The sequence below is a fragment of the Hypanus sabinus genome, chromosome 24 (genome assembly GCF_030144855.1).
Source record: "Hypanus sabinus isolate sHypSab1 chromosome 24, sHypSab1.hap1, whole genome shotgun sequence".
In the NCBI taxonomy this organism is placed as follows: Eukaryota; Metazoa; Chordata; class Chondrichthyes; order Myliobatiformes; family Dasyatidae; genus Hypanus; species Hypanus sabinus.
The window spans coordinates 12,978,432-12,995,660 of record NC_082729.1 but is presented as its reverse complement, the minus strand read 5'-3'; the positions used below and the strand labels follow the sequence as shown (position 1 = coordinate 12,995,660).

Here is a 17,229-nt window from a genome sequence, read left to right as displayed (position 1 = left end):
TCACTTCTTATCTGGATCATGTGAATGTGGACCCATTACTGTATAACATATTACCCTAATTCTTGCTTGACCATCTCATCAGTGTGAACTTGTACATCTTGTCATCTTTGACTTGTAAACCACTAATACTTGCTTTTTGAGTTCCTCTGTTTTTTTTTATGAGGCCCAGTTGCTGGCTCAATGTGCAACCCAGCATGGATGGAAAGTGTGTAAGGAGCTGGCTGGATTCAGACCCAGGAACTCGCTCGAAGTCTGGTGTGGATGCCACTACACCACCGGCCAGCTACATAACTTGTTTGGGTTATTCCAACAACCCTTCCAAACCAATAAATGTGGCTACCAAGAAGGAGATTGCCAGCAAGAAATGAGCACTAGCATCCCCATCAGAAATGAGAAAATGCATGGATTAAAGTGCACATGCTTGACTCACGCTTATAGAAGTGGTGATGCCAGTAAGACCAAAGAGCTGATTGTGGGACTTCAGAAAGGGTAAAACAAGGGAACACACACCAATCCTCATAGAGGATCAAGTGGAGCAAGTGAACAATTCTCAAGTTCCTTGGTGTCAATATCTTTGAGGAACTAATCTGGTCCCAACATATCAATGCAGCTAAAAAGAAGGCAAGACAGCAGTGAAATTTCATTCAGATTTGGAGATTTGGTTTGTTAACTAAGACACCTGAAAACTTATGGAGATGGCACTGACTGGCTGCATCACTGCGACCCTAAATGTCGACTATACTTTTTTTCCATAGATGTTGCCTGGCCTGATGAGTTCCTCCAGCATTTTATGTGTGTTGCTCCGATTCCCAGCATCTGCAGGCTTTCTCTTGTTTGTGATTTGATTACTACAAAGTCTGTTCCGGGGATGCCTGCCCTGAAGAAGTTTAAATCTTCCCAGTCCTGCTGAAGGGTCTTGGCCTGAAGCGTTGTCTACTTCTTTCCCTAGATGCTGCCTGGTCTGCTGTGTGTGGCCTCCAGCATTATGTGGTGCTTGAATTTCCAGCATCTGCGGATTCTCTCTCATTTGTGGCTGCATCACCATCTGGTATGAGGTGAGGGTGTGGGGCACAAGATCAAAGTAAGTTGCAGAAACTTGTAAAATTAGTCAGCTCCATCATGGGTACCGGCCTCTGTAGTAACCAAGACATCTTCAAGGAGCAATGCCTCAGGAAGGTGGCATCTATCACTAAGGATCCCCAGGAATGCCCTCTTCTCATTGTTACCATCAGGAAGGAGGTACAGAAGCCTGAAGGCTCACACTCAACGATTCAGGAACAGCTTCTTCCCCTCTGCCATCTGATTTCTAATTGGGCATTGAACCCATGAACAGTACCTCACTGCTTTTTAAAAATTCTGTTTTTATTGTACTACTCATTTTAACGACTATTTAATAGACATATGCATCGGAATCAGAATCAGGTTTATTATCACCGGCATGTGACGTGAAATTTGTTAACTTAGCAGCAGCAGTTCAATGCAATACATAATATAGAAAAGAAAAATATAAATAAAATAATAATAAATAAGTAGATCAATTATGGTATACATAGATTGAATAGATTTCAAAAAGCATGCAAAAAACAGAAAACTTGTGTATTAAAGAAAGTGAGGTAGTGTCCAAGGGTTCAAGGTCCATTTAGGAATCAGATGGCAGAGGGGAAGAAGCTGTTCCTGAATCACTGAGTGTGTGCCTTCAAGCTTCTGTACCTCCTACCTGATGGTAACAGTGAGAAAAGGGCATGTCCTGGGTGCTGGGGGTCCTTAATAATGGACGCTGCCTTTCTGAAACACCGCTCCCTGAAGATGGCCTGGGTGCTTTGTAGGCTAGTACCCAAGATGGAGCTGACTAGATTTACAACTTTCTGCAGCTTCTTTTGGGCTTGTAGAGTAGCCCCTCCATACCAGACAGTGATGCAGCCTGTCAGAATGCTCTCCGCAGTACAACTATAGAAGTTTTTGAGTATATTTGTTGACACGCCAAATCTCTTAGAACCCCTAATGAAGTGTAGCCACTGTCTTGCCTTCTTTATAACTACATTGATATGTTGGGACCAGGTTAGATCCTCAGATATCTTGACACCCTGGAACTTGAAGCTGCTCACTCTCTCCACTTCTGATCTCTCTATGAGGATTGGTATGTGTTCCTTTGTCTTACCCTTCCTGAAGTCCACAATCAACTCTTTGGTCTTACTGACGTTGAGTTCCAGGTTGTTGCTGTGGCACCACTCCACTAGTTGGCATATCTCACTCCTGTACGCCTCTCATCACCACCTGAGATTCTACCAACAATGGTTGTGTCATCAGCAAATTTATAGATGGTATTTGAGCCATGCCTAGCCACACAGTCATGTGGATGTAGAGAACAGAGCAGTGGACCAGTGTTGATTGTCAGCAAGGTGGATATACTTAACATAACTCAGTTTATTCTCTATATTTATTTATCATATATTTCATTGTACTGCTGCTGTAAAGCTAACAAATTTCTTGACATATGCTGATGACATTAAACCTGATTCTGATGCTAGTTCATATCTCCATGAAATATATTCAACGTCATTGTGACAATCTCCAACTTTTGTTCTGCACCCCAGCCTCCAAGAGAGGAAATAAAGCCGTGTGAAGAGACAGCGAGTCCTCTCTGCAGTTCCAATAATTATAAAGCTCTCTGTGCTTTAGAATCATTTCAACCAAATGCTACTTCCTGTTTGAGCTTTTCTTTAGGGGGTGGGGTTGGAACTTTGCCAGATGGACTGTCATTTCAGTGTCTTGCAAACCTCAGAATTCAAACCAGAAGTGTATGTTTTTTTCTCTCTGAAACTATAACTGCAATAGCTGAGCCCTCTGTACTCATTTCATTGCGAGCTGAGATTTGTAGTTATGACTGCAGAAGCCCAGTAATTCAAACGACCTGTCAGTGCACAATGGCAGAATTTTACCATTCAGATTTTGAAATCGTTGCTTTAGAAGACTATATTTCTTCTTTGGACTTTTCCACTCTTCCAAGAATTCTGGAGATTCACTCTGGAGTTTATTTTCAAGGTATGTTGTGACTACATTTTCAGTTTTTGGAATCACAGTTGTGTATTCAGTCTGATTCCTAGCTCTCTGAGCCTACTTATATTATTAGAATTTGCTACATTTTGTTCCCTCCTGTTATCCACATCCTCCAAGAGGACCTCAGCCTTGTTGTAGGGTTTGGAGGCTTGCGTTCCTCAGTGACCTGGAGACCTATGTTTGCTGAGGTCAGGGCTTTAGGCTTGGGCTCTTGGTAGGGTCACCCATGCCAAACAGGTTGAGGGGTAGAGGTCAGACTAAGAGTGGTCCACCTGTCCTCCAGGTTCAGGGTTTCAGCTCAGGGCTAACAACCCTGACCGGTAAAACAAAATTGTTACGGAAACAGCAATGAACATCTCAGTGTGTCGGTATTCCTGGGATTTGTGTGACCGACAGTAGTGAAAACCGAGAGGAAGCTACTGACAAGATGGAGGAAGCCCGGAACTCTGCCAGAAATGGAGGACCCTTCGTTGCTGCCCTAAATGCCAGCGGCGTAATGGGCAGTAAATAAAAAATAAAATGTTATCCACATCAAGTTGCAGTGTTAGCCATGTCTTACTGGGTGCCCTCTTCGTGGTTTCAGAAGGCTGAAGGCTCGAGACCCATTCCAGACGTTTGAGCATGACCATATATGTCTGTTGAGGTACTGACAGAACGTCAAGCTGTTGTGTCATTTTTGAATTAGGTGTTAGCACTGGCTCTCTATCCTCTCAAGTGTGGAATCTGTAGGAAGTCCCGGTGTCTGTGCAGGCAGCATCATCATTAAGTGTTGCTGTGGACGCGTGTTATTACTCTAGTATTACGGCTGAGTCAGAATACAAGAGTTCCTCCCCGGTGTCATGGAGGGAATGCTGATAACATAAGGACCCAGCCACTGCACACCTCATCACTTCTTGTTTCTCTTCAATACCCTTCACTGTGTAAGCATCATCAACAAAAGCCAGGAAAAGGCTTTTACTACTGATGACTGGCTTGCACCTTGAAGGCGAGGAGTAAAAATAAATTCGATTTGTTATCTGGTGAAGTCAAACATTAATACTTCAGATCTGCCATTTAGTTATTTATTGGGATACAGTTTAGAATCGGCCCGTCCAGCCGGTTGAGCCTCACTGCCCAGCAACCCCCCAGTTTAATCCTAGCCTAAACACAGGACAATTTACAATGACCAATTAACCTACCAACTGGTATGTCTTTGGACCATGGGAGAAAACCGAAGCACTAGACTAGATGGGCAGAATGGCCTGTACTTCTGTATGACTCTATGACATCCGGTGGTCACAGGGAGAAATTACAGACTCTTTACTGGCAGTGATGGGAATTGAACCCGGGTGTGCCTGTACTGTAAACCTTTCTGCTGACCACTACGCTACCTTACACTTTCTTACCAGACCATGGTGGCTTACTATCACCTCAGACTTCAGGTGCTGGGTCCTAATGTTCCTTCAAATGCCAGTGAGCAGCTCTAGTACTTTGATCCAGCAGCAATAATAGACCCAGGTCATTGGTCCTGTAAAGCGATGTGCTAACCCACCCCATTATTATTGACCGGGTACAGTATGCATTCCAATAGTTTGGTTATGAGTGGTGTTTGTCTGATTATTCAGTGAAATGGAAGAATTATAGCAGGTATATAGAGAAACAATATTGTTGTCTGTAGAAAACAGATGCTTTAAACTTCTGAAGAAATCAGCATTTGGACGATTCTCAGTACAGGAGCCCTTACCTAAGTTTGGCTTGCTGTGCACAGCTTTGCTACTAACATTATACAAAACACCTGCTCCATTAACTCAGTTGGGTATGGCACAGTAACGTAGTGGTTACTACAATGCTTTATGTTGCACGAGACCAGGGTACAATTCCCACTGCTACCTGCAAGGAGTTTGTACGTTCTCCACATGACTGCATGGGTTTCCTCCGGGTGCTCCGGTTTCCTCCCACAGTCCAAAGACGATCCAGTTGGTCAGTTAATTGGCCATTGTAAATTGTCCCGGTATTAGGCTTGAATTAAATTAGGAGATTGCTGGGCAGCGCAGCTCAAAGGTTGGAAGGGCACACTGGATCTCAATAATCAACCAATCAATCGATCAATAAATGAATAGGTTGATCGATAAATAAATAAATAAATAAATAGATAAATAGATAAATAAATAGATAGACAAATAGATAGATTAATAAGTTTGGGATCAAGTTATCAGATATATTCTCTTTCTTCTACCTGTCCGGCCCCACTTTTTCCGAAACCGAAAGCTAACTTTGTTTTTCTCCAGTTCTGATGAAAGGATTTGGACGTGAAATGTTAATTGTTTCTTTTCCACCAATCACCGGACCTGCTGTTTGTTTCCTGTATTTTTGTCTTCTTTTTATTCTTTTTTTCATTACCTGCTTTTCTTTCCCCTTCTGACCATAACATTTTGTGTGATCCCACCCACCCTGCCCACGGACTGTCTGTCCCACTTCCATTAGTGGGGATGCCATGCCAGGACCACCAGACTCATAAACAGTTACTTTCCGCAAGCAGTAAGGCTGATCAACTCTTCCACCCACTAACCCACCCCTCCACACCTCCAACCACCACTACTTTATCATTCCCTGTCAGTCATCTAAAGTACAGACAATCCTGGACCTAGTGTGACATTATGGACATCGAAGCTATCTTATGTATTTATATTGTGTTTTTTTATTATTATTGTGCTCTTTATCTTACTGTGCTTTTTTTATGGTGTGTCTTCAGTCCCCCTCAGACCCGAAGGAAGATCTCCGCCCAAAACATTGATTGTTTTACTCTTTTCCTTAGAAACTCAGCTGCCTGACCTGCTGAGTTCCTCCAGCGTTTTGTGTGTGTTGCTCTGGATTTCCAGCATCTGCAGCATTTCTCATGTTTGAGATCTGGGGTGACAATTACTTTGTTCTCCTTTTCAACTGCTTGCTGGAAATGACTTTAAATAGTCTTGAATACAGTTCAAGCAGAAGGGCAACAAACAACATCGTGAGGAGCAGTGACAAGCTCGCTGTTAGATAACTACCACTACTCCACCCTATCCACAAGTTGGGTGGAAGTAGGAATTACGTCTAGTAAGCAAAAAAAAAATCAAATCCTAGTTCCTTTTTTTGTGAAAAGCAGAGAAAATGAATTATTAGTTTCAGTAGAAATATATTGCAAAGCAGAAGTTAGTTCCGGTTGCAATACATCACAAAGTCAAAAAAGCCATGGAATTTAACTGTTTCATTCGCCTGGTTCCTTTAAATGCTTTAGTTTGTTAAGTGGCATAATGGCTTGTCATCCCTATGGCTCACATGATCACACTTGCACCTCAGAATTTGAGGAATTTCTTTTTAAGGCCATATGGTGAGAAATTTGCTGTTTTGCAGCAGCAATATAATGTTAGGGTAGCGGGCTGGAGCTACGTCTCTACCAAAGGAGGTGTAAGGCACCCCTTCCCTCTGCTAGCCTGCAGGTCACCCTTGGGCAAGATCTGCTTAGCCCCCAGATCAGGGTCATGTGAAATCGTGCGAGTAGGTGGTGGATGGTTGTATGAGCAGCCGGTGCACATCACACAGGACACTGATACCAGGCAGACAATCTCTGAAGAGTATTGATAATGGCTGGGAGTCATCCATCTTGTAAAGACACTGCCCAGAAGAAGGCAATGGCAAACCACTTCTGTAGAAAAGTTTGCCAAGATCAATCATGGTCTACGATTGCTCACGCCATACAATGCAGTGCACATAATGAACAAGTACAATGCAAAGACATAAAAATCTATAAGTAACAAAAATAAAAGAAATAGTGTGAAAAAAGGAATAATGAGTGTTCATGGGTTCATGGACCATTCATAAATCTGACAGCAGAGGGGAGCGTGTCACAAAGAGCATTGGCAATGTCAAAACCCAAGTGTGGAGGAAGGACAGATTCTGATGTAAAGACAATGACCAAAGTTTATTCATAAGAATTCCAATGTCACAGCAGTGGTTCGGCTGAGCAACGCCACTAGACGTAACATTCTCAAAACTAGAACCCCACGATTTGTGTTAATCCAGTGTCCGCTAAGAAATACAAGTAACATGAAATCCCTGAGTCTATCAAAATAAACATAACAAGGTCAAGCAGAAAGTGCCAAGAGACCACATTACAAAGAGTGAGTCACTCAAATAAGATAGAATGAACTTTAAACGATTATAAACTCTTATTAAACAACAATTAACCAATTCAGCTGCTTTTAAAATCCTCAGAGCCCAATGCTCTCCAGCGCCCACACAGACCCAAAGAGCTCATTACAGAACACGCTGTTCCTAAGCCATTGAATATGAGTCTTCAGGCTCCTGTACCTCCTCCCTGATGGCAGTAACAAGAAAAGGGCAAGTTCCACATGGTGAAGGTCCTTAATGGTGGATGCTGCCTTTTTGAAGCATCGCCTTTTGAAGATGGTGGGGTGGGTTGTGCAAAAAGAGGTGAAATTTCCAGGTAAAGTAAAAACCAAGACCTCAACTGCCTGGTGATAACACAGAAGAATTATCTAGCTGACCTGATCAATATTTATTTCTCAAGGAACCAATCATAATTACATTGCTGTTTGTGGTGCCTTCCGTGCACAGAGAGTCTGCTGTGTTTCCTGAATTTCTATATCTGTTACACCTTAAAAGTGCTTCATTGGCGATAAAACCCCTTACCATGCCCATCTTCAGTTTAAATCACACTAATTGGAATATTATACATATTATTTTATGCAAATTTCACAAATTTGCATGAAATTCTAAGGACCAGCTTCACAGTAAAAGTCCCTCCAGCCAAACAAAACTATTAAGAGGAAAAGAAACTGTCAACCCCCCCCCCCCCCCAGATAAACCACAAGGTTTTCAATTCTTTGAATTGAAAGAATTCTTTGTCCTCTAGAATCGATGATCTTCTTGCTCATGACATTAGGAAGTGGTGATTACTTCAGATGATATATTTAAGTTCTTGAAGAAGAAGTCAGATGAATATTTTAACTCATAAATGTGGACATCACTGATAATGCCGATAATTTTGTCGACCTCCACTTGTTCCAACTTTGGAAGGCAGATAAAGTTTGATCAGTGGTGGATCAGGAGTCATAGATCAGGTTGGGTAGAGCATGACAGTCTTTCTGTAGAAGGAAAAACCTGTCGTAAAACTGTCCAGAAATGTCGACTGTTAATTCATTTTCATGGATGCTGCCTGCAGAGTTCATCCTGCATTTTGTGTGTGTTGCTTTAGATTGCCAGCATCTGCAGAATTTCTCGAATTTATGAAAGATTTCCTTCCTTGGAGATCATTAATATACTAATGAATTGAATTGATATATTTCTTACATCCTTCACATATATGAGGAGTAAGGATCTTTATGTTACATCTCCAGCTAAATGTGCATTGTGCAATCATAGTGATTTATAATAATTTATAATAAGCAGAGCTGGCAGTGGATTATAAAGTACACTCAAATCAGTGTGTTAATCAGTCCGATGGCCAGGTGGAAGAAGCTGTCCCGAAGCCTGTTGGTCCTGGCTTTTATGCTGTGGTATCATTTCCCAGATGGTAGCAGCTGGAATAGATTGTAGTTGGGATGGCTAGGGTACCCATTGATCCTATGGGCCTTTTTTACACACCTGTCTTTGTATATGTCCTGAACCATGGGAAGTTCACATCTCATGTTCTCATTATTTATTGATATTTGCATTTGCACAGTTTGTTGTCTTCTGCACTCTGGTTGATCTTTCGTTGATCCTGTTATAGTTACTGTTCTATAGATTTGTTGAGTATGCCCGCAGGAAAATGAATCTCTGGGTTGTATATGATGACATACATGTACTTTGATTAAAAAAAAATTCTTTGGACTTTGAGTTTTTCGAATTTGGGAGGAAAACAGCTTGTACATCTCATGAAATCTGAAATGTTACTTATGATTCACTGAGATTCAACAAGTTTTTTAAAATGTTGTTTATTTTTCATAGGGTCAGTCTACGAAATATCAGGAAATGAATGCTGTTTGTCGACAGGAGAGTTTGTTAAAATAGTTCACGTCGAGCTGCAGAAAGTTGTTTGTGAAAAAGTGGATGATAAATCCAAATTCGACCTCCCACTGAACTACCCAGGTACTTTTATCTTTATGAGAAGACAGCACGATTATTTCATTTTATGAGTAAAACTCTGATAATCCGCTATCCAAATATTCATATATCCCGGTTGTTTAGCATCTGGTAATGTTTCCGTTCTGACATGTTGGTTCTTGGCCTCCTCTCGTGCCAAGATGATGCCACCCTCAGAGTGGAGGAACAACATGTTATATTCTGTCTGGGTAGCCTTCAACCTGATGGTATGAATATCGATTTCTCCTTCCAATTAACAAAGCCTCCCTCCCCACCTCCCCACCCTTCCTCTATTCCTCACTCTGACCTTTTACTTCTTCTCACCTGCCTATTACTTCACCCTGCATTCCCTCATCCTGCCCTTTCTCCTATGGTCCACTCTCCTCTCCTATCTTTCTTTCATCTCCAGCCCTTGACCTTTCTCAACCCCTGGCTTCACCTATCACCTTTCAACTATCCTCCTTCCCCTCCCCCCCACCACCCACCCCCATCTAAGTCCTGAAGAAGGATCTCGGCCTGAAACGTCGACTGTACACTCCTTTCCATAGATGCTGCCTGACCTGCTTAGTTCCTCCAGCATTTTGTGTGTGTCTCTCTAATCATGTTTCTTTCTGATATGTTGGGGCCCCAGTTCCCACATTATCTTCCAAATGATAAAGGTCCCATTTCCCGTGCCCTTTGAACTTGACTGGTTCCCTGAGAAATTTATTAGAATACTGAGTAAAATCTTAAAAAGTGAATTAAACATGTGGCATTAATATTAATAACATCTCCAAAAATTTGTTAGTCTGTCCCAAGCATGCAGGATTATCAGAGTTGTACTGTATTACGATTCAATATGCATGATTGATATTTAGCCTTTTCAATAACTATATTTTACATGTATCAAACAGGAGAGCTTTAATGGTTCAAAGGGTTCATTTAATATCAAGAGAATGTATACAGTATACAACATGAAATTCTTACTCTTCACAGAGATCCACAAAACAGAAGAAAAACCCCAAAGAATGAATGGCAAAAAAATGTTCGAACCCCAAAGCTCCCTCCCACGCAAAGGCAGCAGAAAAGTATCAATCCTCCCCCTCACTTAATCCAGCAGAAAGCACCAGCCTCCCCCCACCACCATGATGCACCATCAATAACTCTCGGACACGGGAGGTGAACGATAGGCTTTTATTAGCAGCAAAAGAGACCACGATATCCTGGAGACTGAGGGAGGAGCAGTGCCTCCAATCACCTTTATACAGGGTCTGTGGGAGGCACAGGAACAGTCAGCAGAGGGGTATGTCCAGACAGGTATACATAGTTTACCACACATCATCCACCATGCAAGCGATAGAAAAGCCCCCAAAGAGATCTAGAGTTCATCAAAAAACAGTTCACCCCAGTAGTTCAACATGCCATAGACTCACTCTCTCTCTCACTAATTTTGGTTTGAATATTTCAAAATGTTTTGAAGAATTAATCCCTCTTGTGTTGCTTTGCTGATTTGCGGGGACTAGATGAAACCTCTCGATTGTTGTATTAGCTAGATTCAGCTATCCATCAAACAGTTATAAGATTTAGGGTACATTTATTATCAAAGAATGTATAAATTATACAGCCTTGAGAGTTGCCTGCTCACAGGCAGCCACAAAACAAGAAGTCTGGAAGAACCCAATTAAAAAAGAAATAAAGACCAACCCCCAACACGCGGAGAAAGAGGGAAAAAAAAAGAAATCATGCAAACAATTGAAGTGACCAACAACAACAGCATTCCAAACCAAATTGAATGCTTAGATCCAACTCCCCAGAGTAGGCCCAAAGCCTCGGTATTCTATTAATCATATTAGTGGGGAAAGTAGTCACAAAGTTCACAGACACACAGCAGGGCAGCCAGGGGTAGTCAATTAGAATTAGAATAATTAGAATTTACTTGTTCACATAGAAGGATAGTGTAATGTAGAATATCTTACTAACAGTGACTATGAGGCAGAGGCTAGAGCATTACTTAAAAGTATTCTGACTTAATATTGAAAATGGAGGAATGGACACAGAAAGAAAGCCCAGAACAAATCTATTAGTCATCTTCAATGCTACAATCATTGTGATGGTTTGATTAACCAGTTAAGCATCTCTCAAAAGTTTGTCCTGTTTAATGTAAGATGATGAATTACTTCCAATAGGAATACAAGATACTTCCATGAGCTTACTGGGAAATTCGTTATAAATCTGTGTAAAATTTTAACAAGTGAATTAAAAATGTTGTATTTTAACAATAGCATCTCCAGAATATTTGCTAATCTGTCTGCAGCATGCTGAAGTGTAGAATGTTACTATGTTGCTGTTCCTGATTAATATTACACCTTTTCAATAACTGTATTTTAAGTGATGGTTGGTGAGGTGCCTCCAAATCAAAAATCTCTGGATTCAAATCCCACTCCAGAAATCAAAATCCTGTACTGAGGGGTGACCACACCAATAGGATCACTCAAATGAAGAGTTAAACCTCTTTTGCTCTGTCATTAAAACTCCATCTACATTTTCCCAAAACAGAGGAAGTTATCCCTGCCACCCTGGTCAATGTTACTCATCTCTCTCTCTCACACCACACACACACACACACACACACACACACACACACACACACACACACACACACACACACACACACACACACACACACACACACACACACACACACACACACACACACACACACACACACCATAATTTAATATTTAGCACCAGGCTCTGTCCATATCTTTCCATAAGTTAATAGCTGCCTTTCCTACAATGATGACTGCACCTCAAGAACAAAACAATATCCCATCATTGATTTTACTAATTTACAAATCAAATTAAATTCTTTTTCTTTAAAACAATTACAAATTTTAAAGCAACTCACTGACCAACCGTCACTCTTGAATATTACTGGTTTTAATAGACTTTCATCTCTCTGACCACAGAAAGTCGCACTGGTTATTTTGATAAATTCATCTCACCCAGTTTATATTGTTGAGTTGAGTTTCTCCCCAATCTTGGCAATCCATTTGCAAACGTTCCATCAACCCAACCAGCAACCACCTTGAGCTACACACTTTCCAAGTCTTTTCCTCCAGTTTATACTTTCTGAACATAACCAATTGAGTTTATAAATGTTCTGGCATAAAAATAAGTATATACAGGCTGCTGTTGGTATCTACAGTAAAACAACTTTGATGTTGACACACAAGTATATTATCCAGATGTTACTTTATTAATATCCCAACATATGTTTATTTCACTTTATTTAAACTATGTTACATTATTCCTTTCCATGCCTTGTGGCACATCAGGTGGCAACCTTGCCACTTCCTTAGCATTTTAATCTGTTTTTACAAGGCTGGCTTGCTCAAGCCAGCATGGATGGAAAGTATGCAGGGAGCTGGCTGGATTCAAAGCCTTGACCACTTGCCTCAAAGTCCACTACACCACCGGCTGGCATATCCTGTCCTTCAGCCCTGTAAATTTACGAAAAAACCGCTGAGATCAGATGTTTGACTTTTTAGTTTATTTCAGTAAAATGCCTGTCAACAAATAAAAAATGCTAAAGAAGCAACAAGATTGCTGCCCAATGTGCCACATGACATGGAAAGGGACAACAAAGGACAAGATGGAACATCTTCATAACTTTCTCTAACTTTACTGATAGAGCAGAGATATCTAGTGAAAGAGTAGAGTTGTATGTACAACATATCAGGAAAGTGAAAGTTCTGAAAGCCCAAACTTTTCAGTAGTTTTACATAGGTAGGCATAAGGAATAGAGTTCTTTTTTTTTTGGCAGTCAGAGGATGTGCAAAAATGAAACAAGAGGTATAAAGATAGAGTCGATAGAAGAACTCTCTCTCTCACCAGCATTTCTTCCACATAGCCTATGGAAATTCTCAACAACAGCATGTCCCAAAATAACACAACAGACGTGACCCACTTAAGACATTCAAAGACCTAATGTCAAATTTGAGGTTTGAAATACAGGATGACAACTTACAGGATTTTTTTCTTCCATACTTAAATTTTCTTTCTTTGACTTTGCTCATGCTGTGATTCTGACATTAATCCCTGAACAGTGTTTAGAAATTACTTGCATCTTGGCAAATGAGCGTACACCAGTTGTGCCTCTCAGGTCATGAGCATTACACTATGTCACAACTGACCATACCATCCTTCATTCTTTGCTAGGACAAAGTTGTAGACCTCAATCCAGTAGCAAGTGGAGTTTGTTGCTATTATTCTACTGCCAATTTCAATTAGAAATAGGAATAGAAGAAAGAAAAGTACAGCACAGGAACAGACCCTTTGGCCTGCAATGTTGTGCCGAACTAGTTAAGAAGCAAATCAAAAACATCCAAACACTTAATCCATCTTACCTGCATAATGTCCATATCTCTTACATCCATGTGCCTTTCCAAACATCTCTTAAAGCCTCTAATGTATTTGCCTCTAGCACCATACTAGGCAGCGCATTCCAAATATCCACCACTCTCTGAGTTAGAATCTTGTCCCTCACATCCCCTTTGAACCTACCCCTCTCACCGTCAATGCATACCCTCTGCATTAGGCATTTCAACCCTGGGAAACAGACACTCTCTGTCCACACTACCTATGCCTCTCAATCTTGTAAACCTCCATCAGATCTCCCCTCAGCCTCGGCCCCTCCAGAGAAAACAACCCACAGGGAATCTTTCTGTAGAAAGGTTCCTAGTGGCCTGCTCCCATTCCAAATCAAAATTATAAAGCTACAGTGCCTATACAAAGCATTCACACGCTCTCCCCCCGGAAGTTTTCATGTTTTATTGCTCGACAACAGTGAATCACAGTGGATTTAATTTGGCTTTTTTGACATTGATCAACAGAAAAATTCTCTTTTATGTCAAAGTAAAAGCAGATCACAACAAAGTGATCTAAATTAATTACAAATATAAAACACAAAATAACTGGTTGTATTGAGTACTTACCACCCCCCCCCCCCTTAATATGGCACACCAAATCATTACTGGTGCAGCCAATTGGTTTTGGAAGACATATTATTAGTTAAATGGAGATTGCTTGTGTGCAGTCAAGGTGTTTCAATTGATTGTAGTAAAAATACAACTGTATTGAAGAGGTCCATCTGCTAACTCAGCTGGGAAATCAGAGTGGTGGTTGGTGGTGTTGGCTGTGAATGGTTTGGGGATGTTGGGACATAGTGTAGGTCCAGGTAGGTGGGAGGATCTGGAAAGAGATCTGTAAATGGGTGAATGTGGATTGGTGGAAGGAGGTTGGAATGAAGTTGAATTTGGACCTTGAAAACAGAGAAAGGAACATAATATTGGAATGATTTCAAGTGATGGAGAAGAAGGGATATTTTGGAGGAAAAAAAAGGAAAGAAGACTTAAGTTTTGTTTAAATTTGACCCGGAATAGCCTTTTTCTATCAATTGCATTAAATTAATTACAGAGTTAAAATCAGCCATAGGGAGTATAGATTGTGCTTGCACCTTAAGAGGAAGTGATGTGTTAATTGTTTGTAAAGATAAGTGTGAGAAGGCATTGTGATTGAAGCCTTTACCTGGTAAAAAGGTAGCGTCTATGTTGCCTAATGAAAATAGACATATTAGAGATGGTTTAATGGATGTTCCTGTGGCAATTTTGATAAAGAAGTTAAATCTCATTTATTGAGAGGTAAATGGATTGCAAATAGTCAGAAATGGGGAAGGGATGGATAGTTTATCTGTATTGATATGTTTTGATTAAGTAAAGCTCTCTGATATTAGCTTGGGGCATGTTAGTTATAATGTCGAGCTTGTATTCCACCTCTACTTAGATGTTACAAATGTCAGAGATATGGGCACGTTGCGGCAGTACGTCGTGAGAAACTAAGATGTAGTAAGTGTGGTGGAGAACATAAGTGTGAAGATTGTGAAGGTGTAAAGTTTAAATATAATAATTGCAGAGTAAACCTAGTGTAGCTTATGGAGGATGTAAAGTGCTTAAGAAGGCAGCTGAAGTTCAATAGGTCAAAGTACAGATGTATCCTATGCAGAGGCCTTGGGAAAAGTTAATCCGAAGGTTGATGAAGTATTACCAGTCAGAGAACAGAACATGAAGTCAGAGGCTATATATCAGCATCATACTTCTCTTCATATAGGTACTTCACTAAATGATAAAATGAAGTTTATAATGGATAAGGTGGATTTTACTGCTCAGACCTCTAGTTGTACTGAGAAAGTGAAAATGATTGTGAAAGCTGCTGAAAAGTACCTGGGTATACCTGGTGTTATGTGGGAAGCTGTAAATGAAGCTCTAATGGGTAGGGTATCTGTATTTCATCATCCTTGTGAAGGCACATAATGGGTATAAGAATATTGCAATGGAATGCGAGAAGCCTGATTTCTAATGGTCAAGATTTTTAAGAAACACAAAGTACACTGCAGATGCTGGGGTCAAATCAACACGTACAACAAGCTGGAGGAACTCAGCTGGTCGGGCAGCATCTGTGGAAACGAGCAGTCAATGTTTCGGGTCGAGAGCCTCCATCAGTCCTGTTTCCACGGCTGCTGCCCGACCTGCTGAGTTCCTCCAGCTTGTTTGTACGATTTTTAATAAGTTTGTTTCTGATTTATCAAATCCACCTGATGTTATATGTATTCAGGAAACCTGGTTGTTACCACATTTAAGTTTTTCCTTGCAGGATTAGATTGTAGTTAGGCATGATAGATTAGTTGGTAGAAGGGGTGATGCTGCAAGTTTTATAAAGAAAGGGATAGGAATTGAATTGACTTTATTTCTTACATCCTTCACATGCACGAGGAGTAAAAATCTTTGTTACATCTCTGTCTAAATGTGCAATTTATAGTAATTTGTAATACATAGTCTGTACAATAGGACAGTCAATATAGCATAGAAATACAGTTGTACCTGCGTGAATTAATCAGTTTGATGGCCAGGTATGTACAGACCACATGGATATAAAGTTGTGGATGTAAATGAGGCACTTGTAGGAGAAGTATTTGATTTAACACGTAGGGGTATTAAAGTGGTAAATTCTTATAACCCTTCTGTAAAGCTCTCGATTGATTTGCCGGAAAACATGTAGTTTAGCTCAGTAAGGCTTGTATGGTGTGGGGATTTTAATGCACATAGTTCACTGTGGTGTTGTTCACACAATGACGGTAATGGTTTGATTGTAGAAGAATTTTTAGCTATTTCTCATCATGTTTGTCTTAATGATGGAAGGGGCATGAGATTTAATGTTCATAATAGTTCTGAAACTGCTATAGATTTAACTTTAGTTTTGAACATTCTGGATTGAGTGAGTGGGATGTCATTGGGAAGTGATCATTTTCCTATTTTTGTAAGTTTGGGTGTAGATTTGTATTCGGGACTGGAGACCACTTTTAAGGGGTGGAATTTGGCAAAACAAATTGGGAGAGATTAAAGATCTTATGTGATGAATGTCTATCAAGGCTGAATGTCGAGGATGAAGTGGATTTCTGTAATGAAAGGTTGTCACATTATTCACCAAACTGCAGTGGATGTGATTCCTTTTAAGAATGTTTTTAATAGGCAGAAGGCTGTACCACGGTGGACTGAAGAGTGTGCAGAGGCAATCAGAGAGAGAAATAAGGTGTTTAGGAAAGTTAAGAAGTATCGCTCCAATTGAGCTTTTGAAGTATAAAGGGGCACAGGCTGTGGTGAGGAAAGTAGTGAAGGTTGCAAAAAGGCTTACTAGAGGTCATATTGTGATAGTATTGGAAGGGATACTGAACAGAGGTATTTGGGGGCAGATTTGAGAAAATGGGGGGGGGGGTTCATAGAGCTAATAATACTCCAGTACTGATTAAAGAAGGTAAAACAATTGTCACAAACAAGAGAAACTCTGCAGATGCTGGAAATCCGAGCAACACGCACAAAATGCTGGAGGAACTCAGCAGGCCAGGCAGCATTTATGGAGCAAAGTACAGTCAACATTTCAGGCCGAAATGTCAACTGTGCTTTTTCCCATAGATGCTGCCCGGCCTGCTGAGTCCATCCAGCACTTTGTGTGTGTTAATACAATTGTTACTGAAAT

At 40.7% G+C, this 17,229-nt stretch overlaps 1 protein-coding gene across 1 annotated transcript in view; it reads left to right on the top strand.

Moving 5' to 3' along the window:
- The first annotated feature begins 2,924 nt into the window (after positions 1-2,924).
- themis2 (thymocyte selection associated family member 2) overlaps positions 2,925-17,229 on the top strand; it is a 79,594-nt gene continuing 65,289 nt past the window's right edge. The window contains exons 1-2 of the mRNA XM_059949294.1: positions 2,925-3,042; positions 9,025-9,165. Coding sequence (XP_059805277.1) covers positions 2,925-3,042; positions 9,025-9,165 — 259 coding nt within the window. The remainder of the gene's footprint in view (positions 3,043-9,024; positions 9,166-17,229) is intronic.